Source organism: Delphinapterus leucas, chromosome 14, assembly GCF_059928025.1.
Source record: "Delphinapterus leucas isolate spDelLeu-1000000601 "Yukka" chromosome 14, BTC_Dleu_Yukka2, whole genome shotgun sequence".
Lineage (NCBI taxonomy): Eukaryota > Metazoa > Chordata > Mammalia > Artiodactyla > Monodontidae > Delphinapterus > Delphinapterus leucas.
Window position 1 is genome coordinate 89,176,566 of NC_143142.1, and position 24,246 is coordinate 89,200,811.

The 24,246-nt window shown below is 53.4% G+C and overlaps 1 protein-coding gene across 9 annotated transcripts in view; it reads right to left on the reverse strand.

The window, feature by feature from the left end:
* SLC66A2 (solute carrier family 66 member 2) overlaps positions 1-23,601 on the reverse strand; it is a 63,384-nt gene extending 39,783 nt beyond the window's left edge. For 5 of the 9 annotated variants that reach the window (XR_002642771.3, XR_002642770.3, XR_016387672.1 and 2 more), the window contains exons 1-5: positions 23,015-23,601; positions 22,587-22,672; positions 21,259-21,596; positions 16,203-16,336; positions 8,278-8,328 (exon numbers count right to left, since the gene is read on the reverse strand). Coding sequence is in view for 4 of the 9 variants with exons in the window: in XM_022559959.3 (XP_022415667.1) it covers positions 8,278-8,328; positions 16,203-16,336; positions 21,259-21,461 (388 nt within the window). In the remaining 5 variants the exon portion in view is untranslated. Of the gene's footprint in view, positions 1-8,277; positions 8,329-16,202; positions 16,337-21,258; positions 21,597-22,586; positions 22,673-23,014 lie in introns of those variants that run through there. The other 4 variants (XR_002642769.3, XM_022559957.3, XM_022559958.3 and 1 more) reach the window with 2 other exon arrangements.
* Positions 23,602-24,246: the final 645 nt, after the last annotated feature.

Below are 24,246 nucleotides of genomic sequence, written 5' to 3' on the forward strand. Positions count from 1 at the left end.
CAGGAGCCCCCTGCGCCCCCAGCGACTTTTCTAGAGCGCACTCCCTCCAAGTGGGGCTCCGCTGTATGTAAACTGCACCTCCACGTAGTTGATTTTTTAAAATACACAAACCGCTCACCTATCTCAATGCAACAACTTGGTCCTCTCAAATGGTGAGGTCACATTTCAAAGAGGGAGGAGGCTTCTGGGGACGCTGTGGGCACTGCCCTCTGACCCCGGATGCCTGGGCCTGGCCGGCAGCACGGCTGATGCCGAGGCCGGTTTGCTGCCACCGGACTGGGCTGTCGGGTCCGCTCCTCGCGTCGCCGTCCAAGGCCATGGAAAACCGGCACAACCGGCGCCACCGCCTCCCGGGCTCGCCATGGGGGCCCGGACCCGTCCCGCCCACAGCCCGGGGCCCGCCCCTCCCATTAAAGCCGAGACCCTATTAACCACGGGCAGTTACGGCTCCGCAGCAACTGACGCTCAATCCTGGCCTGGCGGCCCGCGCGCGCCCCCGTGCGACCCGCTCCCGGGAAGACACGAGTGACCGCCGGAGGGTCCCGTGCGCTCCGGCCCCGGCCCCGTGGGGAGAACGCGCGAGCCCCAGGGCGGGGACACCACCAAGGGGGCTCCCCACGCGCCCCACTCCCGGGGGCAAGGCCACCCTCGGGATGGCCCCGTTCTCAGAAGACCCTCACGTGCCAACCTTCCATCCCTTCAAAGCCCTGGTTCAAACTGAAACCCGGCTCTTAACCCCACCGCTGTCTCATTCACCTGTTTTTATGACTCTGAAGTGCCCGCTGGGTCCTGGGATGCAGCCCTGACCTCCGAGCCCATGTCCAGGGCTCACCCTCCAGCAAAGAAAGAGGGTGTGCCAGCCCCCATGGGAGCACAGGGCCATCTGAGAAGGCCCAGGGCACAGCCCGGCTGGGCTCCAGATAGGGGCTGACCTGGAGGGAAGCCCACCCAGGTGCGGACCCTTCCTGGCCCCCAGCTTCACTTTATCCAAATGACCAGGGACGACACAGGACTCAGCAAGGGTAGCCAGCGATCTGGTGCACAGTATAAATATGCCCTCTTAGCCTACAGAGCCTGGCTCACGTTTCGAACCCACCTTTCATTCCGTATGCCCTTGTCCAAAGCAGGCAGGCCACGGCCCAGAGACTCAGAGACCCAGCCAAAGGCCCCACCGACCCCCTAGCTGGGCAGGACTGACCACTGAGAGGGGACACACCCCTCATTCAAAAGTGCTACCTGGGAGGTGAGCTCATCACGTCCCAAGGCGGCCCCGGGCAGGGTGAGTCTCCCCGTGGGTGCTGGTTGGTTGGCCTTCCTGGCTCCTGGCTGCAAGAGGCTTTTCGTCGTGTCCCGTCACACCTCCAGGCCCCACTGCTAGCTTCTGCTCGGACAACGAGAGAGGCCAGAGGCTGACGGCCTGTGCTCCCTGCTCTGCCAGTCTGCCCAGCGAGCTGGTCACTGGTTGACCGAACCAGCTCTGTGCTGAACCACGGCACCCACATGGCTGTACCCAGCTGGACGAGCGCCAGAAAGGCCCTGACCCAGGCAGACTGGGATAAATCGTTTTCCCCAAATCAAGATAGCAGCTTCGCTTTAAAAGTGAAGCTTTAAGGCTACTGCTCAAAACGGAAGGGAGGACATGGCCTTCCGGTAAGGCGGACCTTCCAGAGCGCCCACGTGACGGTAAGCCCACAGAGATGCTCAAGTGCCCTGAGTTCACCCGTAAGTAAAGAAACACGGAAAAGCTAGTGCCCTCCTGGCCCGAAACACCCTCTGTAATTCGGCAGCAGGGCTTCCGTCGGGTGAAACGCAGCCGAGGGGACGGGCCGTCCAGGACAGGGGCGTGAGGTTCTCCACCCCCTGGTGTGAGTCTCTGGAACCGAGAGGCAACTATTTGGGAAAAGAGCCTGGACGTGGCCTGCTTCCTGCCCTGCCCCCGAGTGATGACAGCATCACCCCAGGTGGGGGCAGCCCAGAGGGGCCCCTCCCCGCAGCCCCCAGGAGCAGCAGGTACAGAATACCCCTCCTGCCTCAGTGCGCTCATGGGGTGGAGGTCCCACAACTGGAGGGGAAGCCGGGAATACCAGGGGCTACAACCCCCAGTGCCTGCACTTAGAGCACTGCAGTCACCGCAACAAGGGCCACCGCTGCCCGGCCTCCAGCTCCAGAGCAAGGGTTCAGAGGGTCTGCCCTGGAAGTGGAGGGGTGAGAACTGAGCGCTCCACCGCTCCCCCCAGAGGGGTACCTTGCTTGGAACAGGCTCAAGCCTAAGGGCACAGACAAACACAATAGGTAACCTGTCGGAGGGCAACTGAGGGGAAGCTGGAGGTTTATCAGAGAGACAGCAAGAGCGGCCCTCCTGGACACAGCAACTGTCAAAGGCGGGCCTCAGGCCACCCCTGCCTGACTTTAACTGGATCAGACCTTGGAGCGCTGCGTGGCCTAGGCCGTTATCAAAACCAACAGAGCAATCAGCTGTTAATCAGTGGTGGCAGACCCCGCAGCAGCTTAACAGGGGGGACAAGGAGAGTCAAAGACAGCAGGTCCACAGCCAGCCTGGCGGGCGAGGCGGGGGAGGGACTCTAAGAGGGCAGCCATCCAGCCAAGTCACTAAACGCACAGACGCCAAACAGGCCCCCAAGCAGGGTGGGGTCAGCGTCCAGAGTTGCTGCAGTGTTTCACCTCAAACAGCCAGTTTTCAACAAAGTATGTATGGAAAGTGGCCCATACACAGAAGAAGAAAGAAAAGAAAAAGAAGGAAACATTGCTTTTGAAGGGACAGAACCCTTGGACTCAGCAGAAAAGACTTCAAAGCAGCCATTACAAACAGGTCCAAAGAGCTAAAGGACACCACACATGAAGAATGAAAGGAAGAAGTATACTGACAAGGTCTCATCAAACAGAGAATAGCAATAAAGAGGTAGAAATTACTAAAAAGAGCCAAATGAAAATTCTGGAGTTGCAAAGTCCAGTAACTGAGGTAAAAAAAAAAAAAGCACAATAAGGGGCTCAACAATAGAGCTGAGCTAGCGGAAGATTCAGCAAACTTGAACACAGGTCAATAAAGATCATGCATCTGAAGAAGAATGAGAAAATGGAATTCAGAAAATTGAACAGAGCCTCAGAGACACACAGAACAATAGTCAGCGCACCAACATGTGTGTGACAGGTGCACTGAAGAGAGGAGAAAGGAGAGGAAAACAGCCTAAGAAATAATGACCGAAAACTTCCCAGATTTGATGAAAATATCAGTCTACACACCCAAGAAGCTTAACAAGTTCCAAAAAGGGTAAGTACAAGGAGAACTACACCCTCACGGAATACCACAGTCTAAATGTTGAATGCCAGAGGAAAAGAGAGCAAGAGGGGGAATTCCCTGGCGGTCCAGTGGGTAGGACTCCATGCTTTCACTGCCAAGGGCCTGGGTTCAATCCCTGGTCAGGGAACTAAGATCCCGCAAGCCGAGTGGCACAGCCAAAAAATAAAAAAAGAAGAAAGAAATCAGGGACTTCCCTGGTGGTACAGTGGTTAAGCATCGCCTGCCAATGTAGGGGACAAGGGTTCCAGCCCTGGTCTGGGAAGGTCCCGCATGCTGCAGAGCAGCTAAGCCTGTGCACCACAACTACTGAGCCCACGCTCTGGAACACTCGAGCCACAACTACTGAGCCCGTGTGCCACAGCTACTGAAGCCCGCGTGCCTAGAGCCCGTGCTCTGCATCAAGAGAAGACACCACAATGAGAAGCCCACGTACCGCAACTGAGAATAGCCCCTGCTCACCGCAACTAGAGAAAGCCCATGTGCACCAACAGAGACCCAATGCAGCCCAAAATTAAAAAAATAAATTAACTTAAAAAAAAAAGAAAGAAATCAGCAAGAGATAATGAGTAACATATTTGAAATGCAGCAAAGAAACTGTCAACCAAGATTCTTACATCCAGCAAACTTTATTTTTTTATCCTGGCTGCACAGCTTGTGGGATCTTAGTTCCCCAACCAGGGACCGAACCCGGGCCCTCAACAACGAGATCGTGGAGTCCTAACCACTGGAGCACCAGGGAATTCCTGCAAAAAATTTTTTTTAAAACAAGGGCAAAATAGAGACATTTCCAGATAAAAAAGAACTGGGAGAATTTCTTGTTAGCAGACCCATCTTACAGGGAATACAAAAAATAAGTTCTTCATGATGAAAGAAAGAGACATCAGACAATAATTATAATCCACTTGAGAAAAACAAAAAGTATAGGTAAAGGTAATTATGTAGGTAATTATAAAAGGCAGTATATGTGCATAGTTCTTCTCCTTTCCTCTCTTAACTGATTAAATAATTAAGTTAGTATAAGTCTGAAGTAGATTCTGGTAAGATGCATATCATAAGCCTTAGAGCAACCACCAAGAAAATAACATAATATAATATAATATAATGTGATATAATGTAGTATACACACACATACACACACACACATACATATGTATGTGTGTCTATATATATATATTTAAGGCTCATTAAAGGAATTAAAATATTACACTAGAAAATGTTCACTTAATACAAAAGAAAGCAGTAAAGAAGGAACAGTTGGGGGTTAGGGTAGACATGAGGATAGAAAACAGAAACTGAAATGGCAGGTGTGAATCTAAACATATCACAATAACATTCAATGTGAATGAATTAAACAATCCAATCAAAGGGCAGAATTGCCAGAATGAGTTTTTTTCAACGATCCACTATATGCCGTCCACAGGAGACGTACTTTAGATTCAAAGATACAAAGAAGTCAAAAGCAAAGTAGAAAAAGATATGCCATACAAACAGCAATCATAGGAGATCTTCAGTAGCTACTACTATCAGAAAAAAATTGACTTTAAAACAAAAAAGTCACTAGAAATGAAGGAAAATTTTATAATGATAAAAGGGCCAATCTATCAGTATAAAATGATAAACATATGCACCTAACAACAGTGCCCCAAAATATAAAAAGCAAAAACTGACAGAAGTGAAAAGAGAAACAAATAATCTAAAGGTAGCTGAAGATTTCAATACACACTTTTAGTAACGGACATAACAACTAGACAGAGGAAAAAGGGAAGAGGAGGCCTGACCACACTACAAACCTAACAGACACCCCTCCACCTCCACCTGACAACAGCAGAATATACATCGTCCTGAAGTGCACACGGAACGTTCTCTAAGAGAGACCATCAGCCAGGCCATCAAACAAGCCTCAATTTTAAATGACTGGAATAGGGACTTCCCTGGTGGTGCAGTGGTTAAGAATCCACCTGCCAATGCAGGGGACACAGGTTCGATCCCTGGTCCAGGAAGATCCCACATGCTGAGGAGCAACTAAGCCCGTGCGCCACAACTACTGAGCCCACGCTCTAGAGCCCACAAGCCACAACTACTGAGCCCGCGTGCCACAACTACTGAAGCCCACATGTCTAGAGCCTGTGCTTCACAACAAGAGAAGCCACTGCAATGAGAAGCCCGCGTGCCACAACAAAGAGTAGCCCACGCTCGCTCCAACTAGAGAAAGCCCGCAAGCAGCAACAAAGACCCAATGCGGCCAAAAATAAATAAATAAATACATTTTTTTAAAAAATATAAAATAAAATAAAATGACTGGAATAATACAAAATATGTTCTCCAACTACAATGGAATTAAATTAAAAATCAATAACAGAAGGAAATTTGGGGGATTCACAAATATGTGGAAATTAAACAACAAACTCAAAAATAACAAATGAGTCAAAGAAGAAATCCTGAAGGAAATTTAAAAATATTTTAAGACCAAAATGCAAACAAAAACACAACATACCAAAACTTACAGGATGCAGCTAATGCATTCCTTACAAGGAAATTATGGCTGTAAATGCTATATTTAAAAAGAAGATCAACTATACATCAATTTAAAAAAAGAAGAAATACCTCATCAATAAATTAACTCTATCTTAAACTAAAAAAAAAAAGCAAACTAAACCCAAAATAAGCAGAAGGAAAGAAATAATAAATACTAAAGTGGAAATAAATAGGGACTAGAAAAACAATAGAGAAAAATCAACAAAACCAAAAGTTGGCTCTTTGGGAAAAAAAAACCAATTAAATGGACAAACCTTGAGCTGGAAGAACCAAAACAAGAAGGAGAGAGAAAGGGAGGAGAGTCAAATTACTAAAGTCAAGAATTAAAGAAAGATCATTGCCACCAACTTTACAGAAGTCGAAAAGATTATAAGGGAATACCAAGAACAATTATATGCCAACAAATTAAATAACAGATTAAATGGACAAATTCCAAGAAAGAACTTCTATTGAAACTAACTCAGGAAGCAATAGAAAATCAGAATAGATCTATAACAAGTAAAAGACTGAATTAGTACTTTTAAAACTTCCCACAAAACGCCCAGGCCCAGAGAGTTTCACTGGATAACTGTACCAAACATTTAAAAGAATCGGTGAACTTGCAACAAGCAGTAAATAAGCCCCATAGATCTAATGCACAGTAGACTGAATACAGATAACAACACTGAATTATAATCATCAAACTTGCTAAGAGACTAAAAGTAATTATTCCAACTACTAAAAAAAAAAAGATAATTATGTAACACGATAGAGGTGTTCATTATCACTCCATGGCTATCACATCACAGTATATACATGTATCAAATTAACATATACACATTTAACTTACATAATGTTATATGTCAAATATATTTCAATTAAAACATTTTAATTAATAAGGAATTGATAGCAAAGTCTTAAAATTAAAAAAAATAGAAGAGGAAGGAACACTTCCCATTCCTAACTTACTTTATAAAGCCAGTTCTATCCTGATACTAAAACCAGTCATCACAAGAAGAAGGAAAAAAAGAGACCAATATTTCTTACGAATATGGACACAAAAATCCTCCACCTAATACTAGCAAACAGAATCTAGCAACTTATAAAAAGGCTTATACATCATGATCAGATGAGATTTATCCCGAAATGCAGGTTGGTTCAGCATCAAAAATCCATCAGTGTAATACACTGTAAAAGCAGAATAAAGGACAAAACCACACGATCATCTCAACAGACACAAAAAGCATTTGACAAACTTAAATATCCTTTCATGATGGAAAAACTCAACAAACTCAGAACAGAAGGGCACTTGCTTAACCTGATAAAGGGCATCTCTGTAAAATCCACAGCTAGCATCATACTTAATGGTCATGGACTAAATGCCCTCTCATTACAGTCAGGAACAAGGCAAGCACACCTGCTCTCCCACTTCTGGCCACAGGGCTATTAGGCAAGAAAGAGAAATGAAACGCATCCAGATCGGAGAAGAAGGAGTAACACTACCTCTATCTGCGGGTAACAGAATCTTGCATATAGAAAAGCCTCAAATACCCACTAAAAAACGATTAGAATAAATGAGTTCTGCAAAGTTGCAGGACACAAGATCAATATGTGAAAATCAATTTTATTTCTACAAAGAAACAATGAGCAAACCAAAGTGAAATCAAGAAAACAATTCCATTTACCATAGAATCAAAAAGAATAAAATACTTTGGAATAAATTTAACGAAAGAATTCCAAAACTTGTGTTCTGATCATTTCTCTTTCTTTCTACCTCTCCATGCCCCTCCCTCCCTCTCCCCCCTCCCACACACGCAGGAAATGGGCAGGTTTCTAGGAGCTACTTCATGCTCGAAAACAGCAGGTGTGGCTGGTTAGCTGGGTGGATGATGTGCATGCAAGGTGAGGATGTGGCACAGATGGGAGCAGAGACAGAGAGGGACGAGCTGCAGAGGAGGAAGCTCATGCAGCGTGGTACCTACCCAGATGTGACCACCTGGGGGGGGCTCATGCAGCGTGGTACCTACCCAGATGTGACCACCTGGGGGGGGTTCATGCAGCGTGGTACCTACCCAGATGTGACCGCCTGGGGGGGGGTTCATGCAGCGTGGTACCTACCCAGATGTGACCACCGGGGGGGGTTCATGCAGCGTGGTACCTACCCAGATGTGACCACCTGGGGGGGGGGCTCATGCAGCGTGGTACCTACCCAGATGTGACCAGCTGGTGGGGGGGGCTCATGCAGCGTGGTACCTACCCAGATATGACCGCCTGGGGGGGGGGCTCATGCAGCATGGTACCTACCCAGATGTGACCGCCTGGTGGGGGGGGCTCATGCAGCGTGGTACCTACCCAGATATGACCACCTGGTGGGGGGGGCTCATGCAGCGTGGTACCTACCCAGATGTGACCGCCTGGGGGGGCTCATGCAGCGTGGTACCTACCCAGATATGACCGCCTGGGGGGGGCTCTGGCTTCATCTTTATTATCTGCAGCTACATTTAAAGACAGGGAGAGAGAAAACAGGAAGGAAGAAGAGACAAAAACAGACTGGTTTTAACACTGGTAAGTCCTTGTTGTATTTCTTTAAAAACAATGGAACAGGAAGACAGCAAGCTTTTGGTTTCTGTGCATTAGGAAATACACTTTCTGAACCATTTTTCTCCAAACCTACCCTCCTCCAAATAAGTGCTTGGGACAGAGGGAAAAAAAATGAAAAGCCACCTCATTTTCATTTAATTTCTAAGGTCAGAGGTGCTGACAGAGATACAGCAGACCCTACTTCTACTTTCCCCTGGGAACTCATCTGTACGCAAGCCCTGGTTGCAAGATAGTTGTCTCAGGGTCCAAACTCTCCGGAAGGTTGCTCAATAGAGCTGTTTTCAGAGGACACTCAACAGGACTCCCGCCATAAACGGAGAGCTAGCTCAGCACGTGAACTTGACCGCCCTCGGACATCACACCCAGTCAGGGAGCAGGTCTGGCAGCTGTCTCCACTGTGGCCCAGGAAGGAGTACCTGACCCACTGTGCGACAATTCAACTGCCAGGTACCTTGCCCCTCCGAGCACCCCACCCCACCTGAGACCTCCCTAGTCTGGGCCACCCCAGGACAATGACCGACTGACCTACCGACCAGAGGCCCTGAAGACAGAGCACCTCCAGCTGGGTTCCACCTGCAGGTGGGGCCTGGGATGGTCGGTAGTTAAAGAGAAGAGTCACTGAGGTCAGAAAGCAGAGGCAAGACCAAAGGTCGTGTGTCACCTGCCCCAGGCCATGTTCACTCTACCCCAAAATGGAGATTTTACATGTAATCAACTAAAAGCAAACACCAGACTTGTGCCTAGACCAGGAGGAGCTGGAGGGTCGGGGCAGGGGGAGTGGTTTATAAACCAACACAAATTGCATCTCCTCTCCTCACCCCACCCCTCTCCCCAACACCCCCTCCTGGACCTTCTGGGTTCTGACCCCTCAGAGTTGGTCAGATTCTCTCAGCTTTTTGCTTCTATTTCTTTGATTCAGACCAATTTCACCGTTCATGGGCACCTCCTCTACAGATCAAAATCCCAAAAGAGGGAAGGAGGGGAGAGGAGGGAGGCTGTAGGAGAGAGCGCTCAACTCAGTTACTCGTGCGTTTCAGACACCGTTTCCCTTCTCCTCTCCAGGCTTGATCACACTGAGCTGACAAGCAGAGCTTCGCACATGCAGAAGCACCAGGCATGGCTGGGAGACACACAGAGTGCGCGGGTGCAGAGCTGGGGGTCAGCAAGCAGAGGGCTGGGTAAGTTGGGTGGGAAGGTCACACCCCTGTGTACTGCGCCAAGCTACCTAAGGTTCCTTGGCTGGAAAGCAACATGATCAGATCTACGTTTTACAAAAGACACCTTTGCATAGGACAGATGGAAGAAAGTGGGCTCTGAAGCTGAGAGACGCTAGAAATGTTTTCAACAATCGTGTGCTTCCGCAGACCTGTACTGAGGACACGCTGCAGGCCAGGCACGAAGGTTCCAAAACAACTGCACTGGGACTCCCTGGTGGTCCAGCGGTAAAGAATCCGCCTTACAGCGCAGGGGACACGGGTTCAATCCCTGGTCAGGGAACTAAGATCCCACATGCCACAGGGCAGCTAAGCCCACGTGCCACAACTGGAGAGCCTGCGTGCTGCAAACCACAGAGCCCATAAGCCCTGGAGCCTGCGTGTCACAACTAGAGAAGAGAAAACCCACACGCCACAACTAGAGAGAAGCCCGCACACTGCAACGAAAGATCCCGCGTGCCTCAACGAAGATCCTGCGTGCCGCAACTAAGACCCGACGCAGCCAAAAATAAATAAATAATAACTGAATCTTTAAAAAAACACACAACCACACTGTCCTCAGAACCTCCCCTCCCCCACCAGGAGGCAGGTCTTTGCCCCCTTGACTATGGGTGGGCCTGAGACTGCAGGTCTTCAGAAGTGATGCTGTGTGAGTTCCAAGACTAGATCTTTAAAAAGATACAGCGTCCACCCGGTTCTCCCCTTGAAACTCAGCGCCGCCTTGTGAGGAAGCCCAGGCCACATGAGGAGGCCACGCAGGGATGTTCCAGCAGAGCCCGGCTGAGGTCCGGCCAACAGCCAGCACCAACCCAGACACATGAGAGAGGAGTGAAAGAGAGAGAGACACAGAGAGAGACAGAGACAGAGGGAGAGACAGAGCAAGAGGGGGTAAGGGGGAGAGACAGTGAGAGACAGAGACAGAGACAGAGGGAGAGACAGAGCAAGAGAGAGGAGTGAAAGAGAGAGAGACACAGAGAGAGACAGAGACAGAGGGAGAGACAGAGCAAGAGAGAGGAGTGAGAGAGAGAGAGACACAGAGAGAGACAGAGACAGAGGGAGAGACAGAGCAAGAGAGAGGAGTGAGAGAGAGAGAGAGAGAGACACAGAGAGAGACAGAGACACAGGGAGAGACTGAGCAAGAGACAGAGCTAGACAGAGAAAGAGGGGGTAAGGGGGAGAGACAGTGAGGGAGAGACAGAGAGAGAGAGAAAGGGGGGGATGGGAGAGAGAGAGACACAGAGAGAGACAGAGACAGAGGGAGAGACAGAGCAAGAGAGAGGAGTGAGAGAGAGAGAGAGACACAGAGAGAGACAGAGACACAGGGAGAGACTGAGCAAGAGACAGAGCTAGACAGAGAAAGAGGGGGTAAGGGGGAGAGACAGTGAGGGAGAGACAGAGACAGAGAGAAAGGGGGGGACGGGAGAGAGTGAATGAGACAGTGAGAAAGGAGCTCGAGCAAACAGCCCAACTGTGGAGTCCGAAGCAAGAATGTCCTTTCACGTCATCAAGTTTTGGGGTCACTCGTCGAGCAGCCCCAGAGACAGGAACCAGAGATGACAAGGCAGAAGTTCCAGCAGAGCTGAGACGGGAGAGTCAGCCTCTGGTGGCCAGCAGGAGGCTGCGGGGTGGACCAGAGGCAGGCCCTCAACTGCCCCAGGGGCTTTAGTCCTGTCACACTTTGAGACTCACTGCTGGGGGCACCTTGGAGAGACTACGCGGGGGCAACGGTGCCTGTGTGTGGTGGAAGGGATGACGGCTACAGGGGGACCGGGGGACCAGGAGACCAGGAGGAGTATTATCATGGTGGTCCAGGCAACACGGGAACAGGAGACCCTGTGTCAGCTTCAGGGCAGTGGGCTGAACTGAAGCAGGATCGTAGCCTGATGTCCGAGGACACAACGGAGCCCTTGAAAATGCAGGATGGTCTGTGGATAAACATCTTCCTGGGGAAGGGTGTGTCCTCAGCTTTCAATCTCAGGATGGTACGTGACCCTCCCCACCCAACGTGTTTTTACAGCTTTACTGAGCTATAACTACACACCATAAAAAAGTCACTCTCCCAGCGGTGTGTAGGATACCCACAGGTGTGTAGTGCAGCCACCACCGCTACAGTATTTTAGAACTTGCATCACCTCTCAAGGAAACCTGTCCCCTTCAGCAGTCACCCCTCCCGTCCACCTCCCCAGCCAATGCCACCCCAGTGCTGAGATGTGGGGCAAACCTCAGGTGAATTCATGCCTGCAGCCGGTTGGTGACACACCCATTGGGAGGCACTATTCTTAGTGACAGTACAACACGGGAATCTGGCGGGAGGAACGTGTGGCCCTGAGGATCCCCGAGGAAACAACTTCTCAGCAGCCTCACTGTCGGCCGGCCTCATGACGGAACCTGGCCAGGAGCCATGAGGGAGGTGCCTGGTGGAGACGCCACGCTCTGTTATTCTTGGGTCCCTGGGCTGCAGTGGGAAGATCAGAGCCGACCAGGGCCCCGTGAAGGGCCAGCCTGGGAGGGGGCACTCTGTCTCCTGGGAAACCTCCAGACCAGGCTCCTCGGACACCTGGCTGACTGCAGGTCTGGGGCAGGAAACTGGACAGCAAGCTCAGAGCATCTTGTCGCACCAGTGTCTGGGGTCCACAGGACCAAAGGTCAAAGATTAAGAGCCGGCGGCAGGGCTTCCCTGGTGGCGCTGTGGTTGAGAATCCGCCTGCCAATGCAGGGGACACGGGTTCAAGCCCTGGTCTGGGAAGATCCCACATGCCGCGGAGCAACTAAGCCCGTGCGCCACAGCTACTGAGCCTGCGCGACTGGAGCCTGTGCTCCGCAGCAAGAGAGGCCGCAATAGTGAGAGGCCCGCGCACCGTGATGAAGAGTGGCCCCCGCTCGCCGCAACTAGAGAAAGCCCTCGCACAGAAATGAAGACCCAACACAGCCAAAAATAAATTAATTAATTAATTTATAAAAAAAAAAAAAGAGCCAGCGGCAGAGGCTCCCCCTGGCAAGAGGTGGGTAAAGGGGCTTCCACCTCATGAAACACAGGATAATGTACAAACAAACGTGCTCATCGCTGCAAGGTGCTGGGAACCAATTTTGAAAAGAGGCGAATATAGGCCTTCACCTGCCTTCCTTTACAAATCAAACCGTCGGAAGACCAAGTAGCGTTTGTGGGGAAGTTTCTCTACAGAAGCTGAGACGGCGGAGCCTTGGGGCTGGTGGCCTGGGGCTGACTGTCAAGACTGGGCCCTGGGCCCCCGTGGCTGCCACCACCCAGAGGGGCCAGCTGACAGCCACACCTCCCAGAGGAAGGACGCAACAGTCCTGCAAAGACAAAGGGCCAGACCTGGGTCCAGTTATCTTTTAAAATGTTCTCTGCAGGGCGTCCCAGACAGACCTGGTTCAGCAGCCTGATTCCGTCCAGATCCCGTGGGCCTGACTCGCTCTGAACACTGCTGCTGGTCTGCTGACCCTGAGCTGGGCGTGCAGCGCTCAGCTCACAGCAAACGACCCGTTTCAACAACAGATAAGTTCCAAGGAGAAGGGGGAGTTAGGGAGAACCTATAGATTAAAAAGACAAAACAACAGAAAGACACCAGCCAATCACAGTGTGTGCTGGATCCTGATTTAAGGAAACAAACTGGCCAAAAAGTCAGGAAACGGACAAGACAGCTGGAAACTCACACACAGATGGTGGTTTCATGATAAGGAACCATTGATTTCTTATGGGTGACGATTTCTTTAGAGATACGTTACAGACTATCTATAAAGAGGCTACAACTAGGATTTGCTTCAGAAACTGCAGGAAAAAGATGTGAACGGGGTCTGGAGGTGGTTATGGTGCCACACGGAGCTCCGTTATGCTACTCTCCCTACTTCTACGTGCTTGAAATTCTCTACAATAAAAAGCGAAAAAGGAAAAACACAGCACCTTCGAGACGGACACCACACTTCACTCCTAGTTCACAGTTAAACAGCAGGTGCATATTAGTGTCTCCAGCCAATTCCTCCCTGAAACACGTGGTCTCGGTGGATGCCATTTCACCTGGGACAACCCGAGGAGGGGGACCACACCCCTGGCCCTGCCCCCACTACACACAAGGGCATGGAAAAGCTGCCAGTGGAATGAGAGGTTTGAAAACGTTTGATCCTAATTTTGAAAATGATCCCAATTTTGTGATAGGAGACTAACAAAGAAAAAAGAAAAAAATGGAAAACTATACCAAAATGTTCAAAGTAGTCACCTCTGGGTGGTGGGACGGAAGGCTTTTTACTCTTACTGTATATCCTGTCTTCCCTAAAATGTCTACAATGAGCACATGCTGCTCTTCAGATAACAAATTAGATATTTAATTTTCTAAGTAACCTGATTTTTCTCCTCACCACCATCTATGTTTCTTTAACCTTAACTTTCAAGTTGAATTAGTGACCTTCAAAACTGCAAACCTCTATAAAAGATAGCTGGAAAATATTTAAGCTTTTTTTTAGGCTGCCTGACCATCCTATGAGAATCGTGAAACAAAGCTCCCCAGACTCTCCTGGAGAGTTACTGTAATGTGCATGGTCAGTTCCCCAAGAAGTCTGTGTCCCGAGGCCTCGGCTGACACGTCGGGAAGCGGAGGCCAGCCACCTGCCACGGAGGGTGGGGGGAGAGACGGGGGCCGCGGCAGAGCGGCCCACGGGCTCTCAGAGCTTCCAGGCCCGAACCGCTTGGCTTTTTCACAGCCCACCCGCCTACTTCTGGCAAATGAAAGGAAATAAACCCACACATTCATTAAAAGCTTCCCATAGTGGGGTGGTGAGACCTGTGTGTCTCATAAACAGTAGACATGGAAACATGTAAACCGATCTGGATTCAAGTGTTGAACGCTCAGACTCTCAGCCAGTGTGGGCGGAGCTTAGGAGACAACTCTCCCTGAGGCCACAGGGGACCCAGTGGGGGAGGGCCGGGGTCAGGAGGGGGCCCAGAGGTCAGGAGGCACAGTCCTCCCTCCACCAGGGCTGGCGTGCACCGGCAGACCGGCCATCACCGTGAGCTGCTATCAAATGTCCAACGTTAAACTCTAAGTTTGCCGCGTGACCCAGAGGCCTCAACACCTGCTGTATCTGGCACCCTCCGCCTTCACGACCCACGCACAGTTTCAAACAAGGTCACAAGACTGGTCTCCTGCTGCAGAGCCTGAGGGGCAGGACCACTACGCCACCAGGGCACCGGGTGTCCTCTCCAGGCCTTCCGCCCGCCCTGGGTGAAGATGCACACCACTGACCACCCCACGCGGCCCACTCTGCACTCGGCTGTGAGATCCTGCACCCATTAAAGGGGAGGCTCGAAAGGGCACAGACCACAGAGGGCAGGGGCAGAAGCTGCTTGGGCAGAAAGCCCTCGACTCAGAGAAAGTTAAGAGCCAGCTCCTCAACTCATGAGGGGTCCAGGATCCAGAAGCCCTGCTTTCTAGGCAAGAGCAGCGGTACAAGCGGCACCACGTCTGGTGGATCTCCTGAGTCACAGCTGGGAGGATGGCGTTAACGGGAGAGAAAAAGCAAAAGCACACCGGAAACAGAGTGGCGGGTGATCCTCTTTATCATCTCAGTGACCCTAACTGACGCAGGCCCCTCATCGGAGCTGAGGCCGACCCATTTCTACGAAGACTGAGCTAGCACACACTCACTCTCCCTCCAGAAACAGAAGCTACACAAGAGGAGGGGAGTCGCTCACAGGGAGAGAAAATAACCGCCAAGGAGAAAATAGCTGGGCAAGACCTCAAGTCTGCAGGAGTCCCAGAGCTAAACAAACTCCAGAGAAAACGCTTCTCTAAGCAGTAGCTGAGATCGCACACACCCACATTCTCAGACGAAGTCGAAGGGGAGAGCGGTCTTAGACTTAGTCATTAGAAAAACCAGAAGTACGGCATCAACCCTCCTGCACAGAGAAGCCCACCAGCCCGCGCGGTCGAACACAGAACATTGGCTCGAAAGAAACATTTTCAAAGGAGAAGGCAAAACCAGGAGGAGCACCTTCTATCTTCTGAGCCAGCAAAAAGCTGTAGGGGCTGAGCGTGGGGCTCGCCTGCCCGAGCTCGTGGACCCCGCGTGCCCACCCGAGGCCCACAGAGCATGACGTCGGGTGAATGTTTAACAAGGTATGTGAGAAAGATGCCGGTTGACTCAGCCACAGGGAACGGGAAAAACAGAGGCTGTGTTTGGTGCACAAGCCACACACAAGGTCAGAGATAAAACCGCCTCTGCAGGAAACATCTGGCTCCGGCCTGATCAGAAACAGACCAGCAGTGCCGCCCTCCTGCCCCAGCTGAGGGGCCCGCGTGACGACGGCCACAGCGAGGGACACGGTAAGAACAGGTCGTAACTCGCCCGAGTTCCAGTTTCACACGATACGGTGTCACTTGGCTGACTGCGAACACCGGTGTCGCGACAGACACCGTGCCACCTGGCGAAGCCAGCGCTGCTGGGGTGGCGCTGGGTGGAGGCCCCCCACCCCGAGAGCTCCAGCCGAGCCTTGCTCGTCGAGTTGCTGGGCTTCATCCCCAAAGCTGCGGGTCACCAACCTGCAAAGACCCGGCGTTTCAGGTTCAGCTCGTTGGCCACGCGGACCTCGGTGCAGAGCTTCAGCATCAGCAGCATGGTCAGGATCATGACGACGCTCTGCCAGAGCAGCGGCGCCTCAAAGCGCCTCCCGAACCTGCGGGGGAGGGGCCGCAGCGTCAGGGGGGCGCTGGCCGGGCCTCCACCGCCCCCCAGAGCCGAGTCACGGGCAGGCTGCTCCACGTGCTGCAGGCCCCCCCCGGGAGCCGCTGCGACCCTCCCAGGGCCGAGGGCCGGTGGGAGTGGGTCTCCTGCCCTCGCCCCCCCACCCCCAGTCCGGCCAGCTGACCGTCGCCCTCCTGCAGAGGCCCAGCCGCCGCCAGGTGAGAAGCCCAGGTGCTGGAACACCTGCCTCCCCAGGGCTCGTTCCAGAGTCTGGAGGCCGACGGCAGCCCTGGCCCCTGGCCGTGAGGAGTGGGGTCTGCAGGCCAGCACGGCCCCCAGTGTGAGCAGAGCAGTGGGGGGCCGGGCCACCCAGCCCTCACCAGAGAAGAGGAGACGGCAGGCAGGGCACGGTCCGCACTGCCAGCCTCAGGCCCTGATGCCCGACCAGGCCTGGCTGGCCCGCATGGACGCCTCCACATCCACTCTCTTCTCCGAGCCCCAGCCCGCCCAGCCCTCCCAGCCACAGGCCCCAGGGCCTTCCTGCTGACTTTCCTCCAGTGTGTTGAGCATTTCAGCAGCTCGGCCAAGAGTTCCTGGAGGCCACAGCCACAGCCCAGTGAGTGGCACCACTGGGCCCATCAGAAGACCCCGGCCCAGGGGCTGTCACAGCACTGCCCTCCGCACACCAGCTGGGGTCTCAAACGTGGCCACCAGCGTCACAGGACTGGCCTGCAGAAGTGTCACCTCTACGGCGAGGCCCGGGCAGAGATCCTGCTGGTACCAGCTGCAGCGCGGCCTGACGGGGCCTCCCCAGCCTGAGTCAGTGGCCGACAGGTCACAGTCGGGAGGTCCTGGATGGCAGTCTGATCTCCAGCTTCTCCTGGAAACCAGGAGACACGGCCCGGCCCACCTCCCCTGGCCTCGCTCTCACACCCGCCCCTACAAGGAGAGGGTCCCCGACAGCTGGCTGATGGGGCCACACACACGCTCCGCCACAGGCTGGCTCTGGGGAACACGCTGCCCCCCGGCCTTCTCGCTGTGCCCCACCACCTCCGGGCTTCATCTCTTCCGTAAAGTGCGGACACAACCCTACAGCTGCTTGAGGACGTTTCTAGCAGTTCTAGGAACTAGTCCCCATTGGTTACCTGACTGACCCCGGGGGGCTGACTAATGAACAGATAGTCCAGAGGAGAAGACAGAGCAGGTTCTGCGCCAGGCTGGGGAGACGAGCGGGCGGGCATCACAAAAAGTCAGTCAGTCTAGGGACCAAGCTCATTTCCAGTTAGTGACAAGGCTGAAGACGGGGGATGTGGGCCTTTATGTAATAAAGGCCACTTCCATTATTTTCAACAGAAACAATGAGTGACTAGAAAAACGGGGGGGCGGGGGATGAAGGTTTGTGCTTCCCCTTATACCACACACCGAAAACCGAATCTAGGTAAATTCAGTATTTACAGTGAAGTAAGGGGGGCAGAGTGAACATTAAACTGCTTTTAGGGTGAGGACAGGCTGAACAAGACAGAAAATTTCAAAAAGCACAACTTTCCACAGAAGATACACAAGGGACAAAACAAATATGACACAAAGCTCAACATTATTAGTGATTTTTAAAAGCCAATTAAAATAGAAAGACACTATTTTTCACTTACCAAGTTACTTAAACTACTGCCTTTAACGCTAATAGTCTGTGCTGGCAGAGGGGCCACGGGGCGCCTCTCCCTCCCCCGCCCTGAGAACGCAGTTGGCAAAGCCTGGTCTGCAGCAGAGGACAGGACAGCCCAGCAGACGAGCGCGCGGCCTGCTGCTTGGAGCAGCCAGTGGAGGCGCCGTCCCCCGGTGCAGTGCACATGTCTCGCTCCCAGGGAGACGCGCCGCAGAGAGCGTGCACTGCCTCACCGAGCCTGAGCGAAAGCTCCCACAAGCAACACCTTCTACGCGTCTTCAAAGTAGCAGAGAAAAGCGCGATTGGAAGAAAAGCTGTGTATCTACTTCCCTGACTGGCTTCTCGAGTAGCAGATTGTCACTAGCCCTCTGGTGCAGTGTCACCACATCTCCGATACAATTTTACTACACCTGCAATACAATGTCACCACGTCTCTCCGTCTCCGGTACAGTGTCACCATATCTCTGATCAGATAGGGATGGGGCTGGAGAACTAGCTCTGTGAATGCCTTAGGCCCTGGGTCAGATGGCCCTGCAGCACCGTCCTTGCACCCTGGCCCCCTCCCTCCCCTTCTCATTTACAGAATCACTCCACCCTCTGGCTTCGGACACCACAAAGGCCAAATCCTGCACGTCAGCATTTTGTATGATCTGCTCAATGCTGGTTCTGCAAAAGGATGGGAAGAATCGCAAGAAATAAAGGCATTAGAGTTCCGTGAGTTACAGAAACGCCGGGTTTCTACAGCTTGGTCAGCCTTCCCCCACCCTACCCCCGACCCCCAGGACTGCAGAGCTTCTCACATGCCTCACACCACACATTTCCCTGGGCGGCTTCCCAGGCAGACTGGAGTTCCGGAGACTGCATTCCCAGCCAGCTTTGGGAAACGTACTCTTCACTTCCTCCAAGTCCATCACTGCTCTCGTCCCACCCGGAGCCCACCACAGCTCCCAGACGGTGCTCTCCCCCTCCCCACCACCCATCACCCATATACACGTGTCTGGCACGTTCCATACAGCACTTCTGCTGAAGCGTTAACCCTGCAGCATCTGCCCAGTGTCTGGCTCATGGGAAACCCTCAAAAACCTATTAAATCAAATGGGCTGCTAGGGGACCCAGGAGTAGGGGCTTTGGAGGCTCCAGAGAAAGGAAGGAAAGGAAGCACAGGCATCACCCTCAGAGCAGTGGGGCCTTGGGACCACGTGGGAGGAGACACGTGTATTTGTTACAAGTCGTAGACGGAGCCCGGCCTGTCTGCTGGGCTTCACCACGTGAACTACAAAGTACTGCCAGGTGTGAAACACAGGGAAAGCACAACCCCAGGTCAGAGGGATCCTGGAGGAGAGACCTCTGCCAGCCCTCCCTTCTTCCCATAGGGTCCCACAGTCTTCTGGAATCCAGGCTGAGGGCAGCCCTGTGTGTTCACACAGCAGCCACTGAACTCACGGAGGACCCAGGCCAGCTCACGTAGCTGATGCTGTGCGAAAGGGGCAATCAGATGTGCAGAAATAGACGTGCCAGTGCACAAAGTTCAGAATTCCACCAAAGACTCTTTCCTTCTCAAAGGCTCAGGCCCTACAATGGAGAGCGAACTCCCAGTCCCAACGCATCAAATGCTTGCTTGTTAAACCCAGAAACACTGACGAGATGGCATTCAAGCAACCGGTTTACTTTCTGATTTCTCCGAAACAGACAGTTAGAGGTGGATTAGATGTCCTGTTTTCTTTTTGCAATTCTGAATGATAAGCATGGCTGGGGGGAAGACCTCTCAAAGGAACTATTTCCCGTAAGAAATGCAACCTCAGCCAATCCTCCGCCACTCCTCCGAGAAAACTTGCCACTGCCTAAAGGAAATGCTGCTTCCCGACCTACCGCCCGGGGCCTGGGCTGGGAGCTCCGGGGGCCACACCCAGGGTGCTCAGGGTTGACAGCAGTGTCACACACGATTACGGTTTGGGACCTGCTTCTGTGCAACCTTACCTAGTGAGGGGCAGCTGAGAGAGGGAAGGGGAGAGTCTTGCTGCAGCGGGCGAGTGCTATCCTCAGCCACAGGGAAAGGAGGAGTCTTCAAATGCAGTTTTTCAACTTGTGCTAAACAAGTTAAAAGACAAGCGCCCTCTGACCCCTCCTTCAGAAGCGGACTGGCCCAGAGACAGGGCTCATGGTGTGACAAATTCTTCCAGGAGAAGGGGTCGACTCACCAGCTCACCTTTTAAAACCTCAGACTGAGCAAAAACACAATGAGAGTGACCAAGGGCTGCCTTAGGCCAGGTGGACAGAAGGTGAAGGACCAGAGAACTTCTGGACTCAGGGGACTCACACCCTGATGACCGCAGAGGGAACATCTGCCAAAACTCATCAAACTGCGCATGTGCAACGGGTGATTTTCTTCCCTGTAAATCACGCCTCAGTAAGGCTGACTTAAACTCAATTAGCAAGAAAGCACGATTACTCCAAAAAGTCAAAAGAAGGAGCCAGCTGCCCGGCCCCAGGCTGTCCTGTCTGTGCTCACAGAGGGGCCTGGGACCGTCTAGAAGGAAGGAAAGTTGCAGGCTTTTTTGGCCTTACAGTGAGGGCGCGAGACCTCTTTTCACTTCCTCTGAAAGTGTACCCTCCCAATTATGTCTGGCTTCAACAACTGTTAAAATTAACTTCAAGTTCCTGACCAGAATGCAAATGATAATAAGAGGAAGCTGGTCTGAGAGGAGCAAAAAAAAATAGTCTCTTAAGTATTATCCAGAAAGTTGACTTACTGTTAAAAAAAACAAACAGAAACAAACCCGCACACACAAGGCGGAAGGCAGGAAGGGACCACCCTTCAAGGCAGACCACCCCCACAGCACTCCTTCCTGTCTGGTTCCCTCCTGAGAGCCTTTACTGGCCAGTGGTTTGTCCTTCCTATGCTGACCACCTTCTGTTACTGGTATTCATTAATTCCCTTCGTTTTCTCTCCACTACCCCCAAACCTCACCCAAATTCCTAAGGGCATGGACCCAGTCCTAGGACACAGCACCACAGAAAAGGCCCTGGGCAAGCATCCAGTACATGTACGAGCCACCGAAAATGAAGACGCAGATCCCAGATTATGTGAGCTTCTCCACTTCAATCCCACCATTTTCCCTGGGAAAAAGTCTCATCCATTTCACCAGCGCCTTCCCAGGAAGTGCAGACACTTCCGCCCCCCCGGCCTCACCCAGAAAAGGAGAAAGCCATCTCCCTGGGAGCACCCCACAGTAAGAAAGCCCTCAACCTACCAGAAGAGGATTCGTAAGATATTGGCCACCAGGAGCACCAGACATACGTAGGTCGAGAAGCCCTCGGCGTTCTGAGTCCTCCGAATGTCCCTGTACTGCGGGATGTACGGCACCACCCCTCCGAAGACCATGGCCCCAGCTGCCCCCCAGGAAACCAGCTGCTGCAGCGGGACCAAAAGCCAACCCAAGCCTTCTGCGTCCATCCCGAGCGCCCGGCGGCCCCGCCGGCAGGCTGACGTCCACCTGGCCCACGCGCGCTCCGCGCTCTCGGGCTCCTGGCGCGCGCGCTGTCACCCTCACATGCCGCCGCTGCCCTGAGCCGTCCTCCGTCGCGGGGCCTGGCGAGAGAGGAAAAGCGGTAAAGCACTCGGGCCGGGCCTCCACGCCCAATGGGGGGCGCACCGCCGGGCTCGCGGCTGGGGCACGACCCCCTCCTCCGGGGCGCCGGCCCGCGGTGGACTTTCAGTTCGGGGTGGGGGCTCAGTTCCGGGGGAGGGGGTCGCACAGCCTGGGGGTCGGAGGGATGGGAGGAGGGGGGAAGAGGGTAGACACTGCCCAGGGGGCCCGGCCCGGGGTGGACGCTCAGCCCAGCGCGGCGCTCGCGTCCACGCACACTGCTGACCCCGCCGGGCTCACCCGCGCTGGCGGCTCCCAGCGGTCAGTCCACCCTCCTTCTGTCTGTCCAAGCGCCGGGCCCCGCCTCGGCGTGACGTCACAATACGTGGCCCCGCCCGCGCCGGGCGGAGGGGCGGGCGCCGCTGGGTCCTAGAGCGCGCCGGTGGGCGGGGAGGTGGGGGCGGGACCCGGGACGAAGCCGGGTGTCGTGGGTCGTGGCCAGGGCGCTCCGTGGGCCCACCCGGCCCTGGTTAGGAAATCGCTGCCTGGCGGGGCCTCTCCTTCTGGGCCAGAGGCCCACGTGGACCCGGCGCCATCTGTCCCGCGGCGAGTTGCCTTGTAGACGCGGCGCGCCGCCAACGAGAGCAGAGGAGCGGGTCCTGTCGCCGCCCCGAGGGTCAGCGCGAGGCCTGGGGACGCCCCCCTCGTGGGGACTCGGGCAGGGTCTGAGCGCCCCGTGATTCCAGGGGTCCTTCCACCGTTCGTGGTCTGCCCGGGTCTGTGGGGCTCCCCATCCTGAGCCGGGGCGTGTCCCTGAGGAGCGGCGTTCGGAAGTTTGCAGAGGGCCAGGGCAGTTTCGGCCAGGCCGGGGGGCCGGGGGCGCGACTCCTCGGGCAAGCGAAAGCCCACCCGCAGCCTGAAGCCTCTGAAGGTCCACTTCGGGGCCCAGGGAGGCAGCAGCCAGGACTGCCGTCCACAAGTGCGTTAGGTACCTTGTCACTGAAGACAGTGCTGGCCGGTGGAGCTCGGATCTGCGAAGGGTACGTGCTTCATCTCGAGCGCACAACTCTAGCACTCACTGAGAGAGAAAACAGGAATTCCTGAGTGTGTCACCTGACCAAGGGGAGCCCTCGGGAGCTCGAGGGAGGTAGGTGCTCAGAACCCAGATGCTGGTGGGCGAGGGAGGGGTGGGGGTCAGGGAGGGCCCTGTGAGAAGCCAGCCAGCCCGCCCAGGACCCTGTGCAGGCGGGCTCAGAGCAGAAAAGACCGCCTGCAGGCCCCCAGGATTCTGTCTACAGAGGAGCTCCCCCAGGGCTCCCACCTCCACCACAGCAAGCCCAAATCACCCCAAAAGGGAAGGCCTGGTGGGTGAGAGAGGGGGGTCCCCCAGGGGCACACAACCGGCCAGCCAGCTTCCTACCTGGTACGCTTCGTGGGAAATCCTAAGAACAGGTACAACCTCACTTAGAGCAACTCCCAAACGAGCCTGGCGATAAGGAGAGCTCTCCGTGAAACACAGGTTGCTCTCATCCTCTCCAGCCTCTGAGGCCAGTGTACTTCTGAGTATCCACCAGAGAAGGCCAAGAACACAGCACCAGAAATGTACAAGGAAATAAAACACAGGCGGAGAAGGAAGTCCTGGAGAGGCTGGAGAAGAAAAGTAGGTGTTCCTCCTTAGCCAGATCCTACCCCGAGCTCTGGAGCTCCAGAATATTCTGTCCTCTTTATGGTGGAGGTTGGAGTAGGGATATAGTCTTCCCTCCCCACGCACTGGAGCATCTGAGGCCACTGCATCTGGCCCTGTTTGTCCTGGAGCACGTGGGCAAAGTGGTGCCAGCCCACAGCCAGCTGCTGCCCTGGACCCATCAGCTGTGCCAGGTGGAGCGTGGACAGCAAGCGCCTCCAGAGTCCTGCGAAGTGCATACAATCTTGCATTCTTGATCCAAGATTTTGTCCCACAGAAGGGGCCTGTAATGCTTTTGAACCCCACCTGTCTGGAGTAGAGGGGCACCCACTGGTCCAGAACCATCGCTCAAGCAGAAGGAGGGAGCTCATGCCGGCTGCTGCACGTTACCTGGCTTCCTGTGTTACAGACAAAAGAAGCCGGCCAAACTGTGCAGTCTGAAACATGAGACCCAGAACTAGCACATCCTAGTTCCCGGAACCTGTGAACATTACCTTCTGTGAAAAGAAAGAAATTGCAGATGTGATTACGTTAAGGACCTTGCGATGCAGAGATTATCCTGCATTACCCAGGTGGGCCCTAAATGCCATCACGTGTATCTTTATGAGAGAGGCAGAAGGAGACTTGAGACACACAGAGGCCATGAGATGACGGAGCAGAGAGGTTTGAAGATGCGGCCTTGAAGGTTGGAGTAATGCAACGCAGGAATGCTGGCAGCCACCAGCAGCTGGCAGAGGCGGGGAGCGAATCCTCCCAGGAGCCTCTGGAAGGAGCAGAGCCCTGCCAACGCCTTGATTTTGACCCAGTTAAACTGATTTCAGATTTTTGGCTTCCAGAACTGTGAGAGAATAAATCTCTGCAGTTTTATGCCACCCAGCTTGTGGCAATTTGTCACAGCAAACCACTGGAAACTAATATAGAATCCATAAAGCGAAGGAAAAACACTTTCTCAGAAAAACGTGGCACCA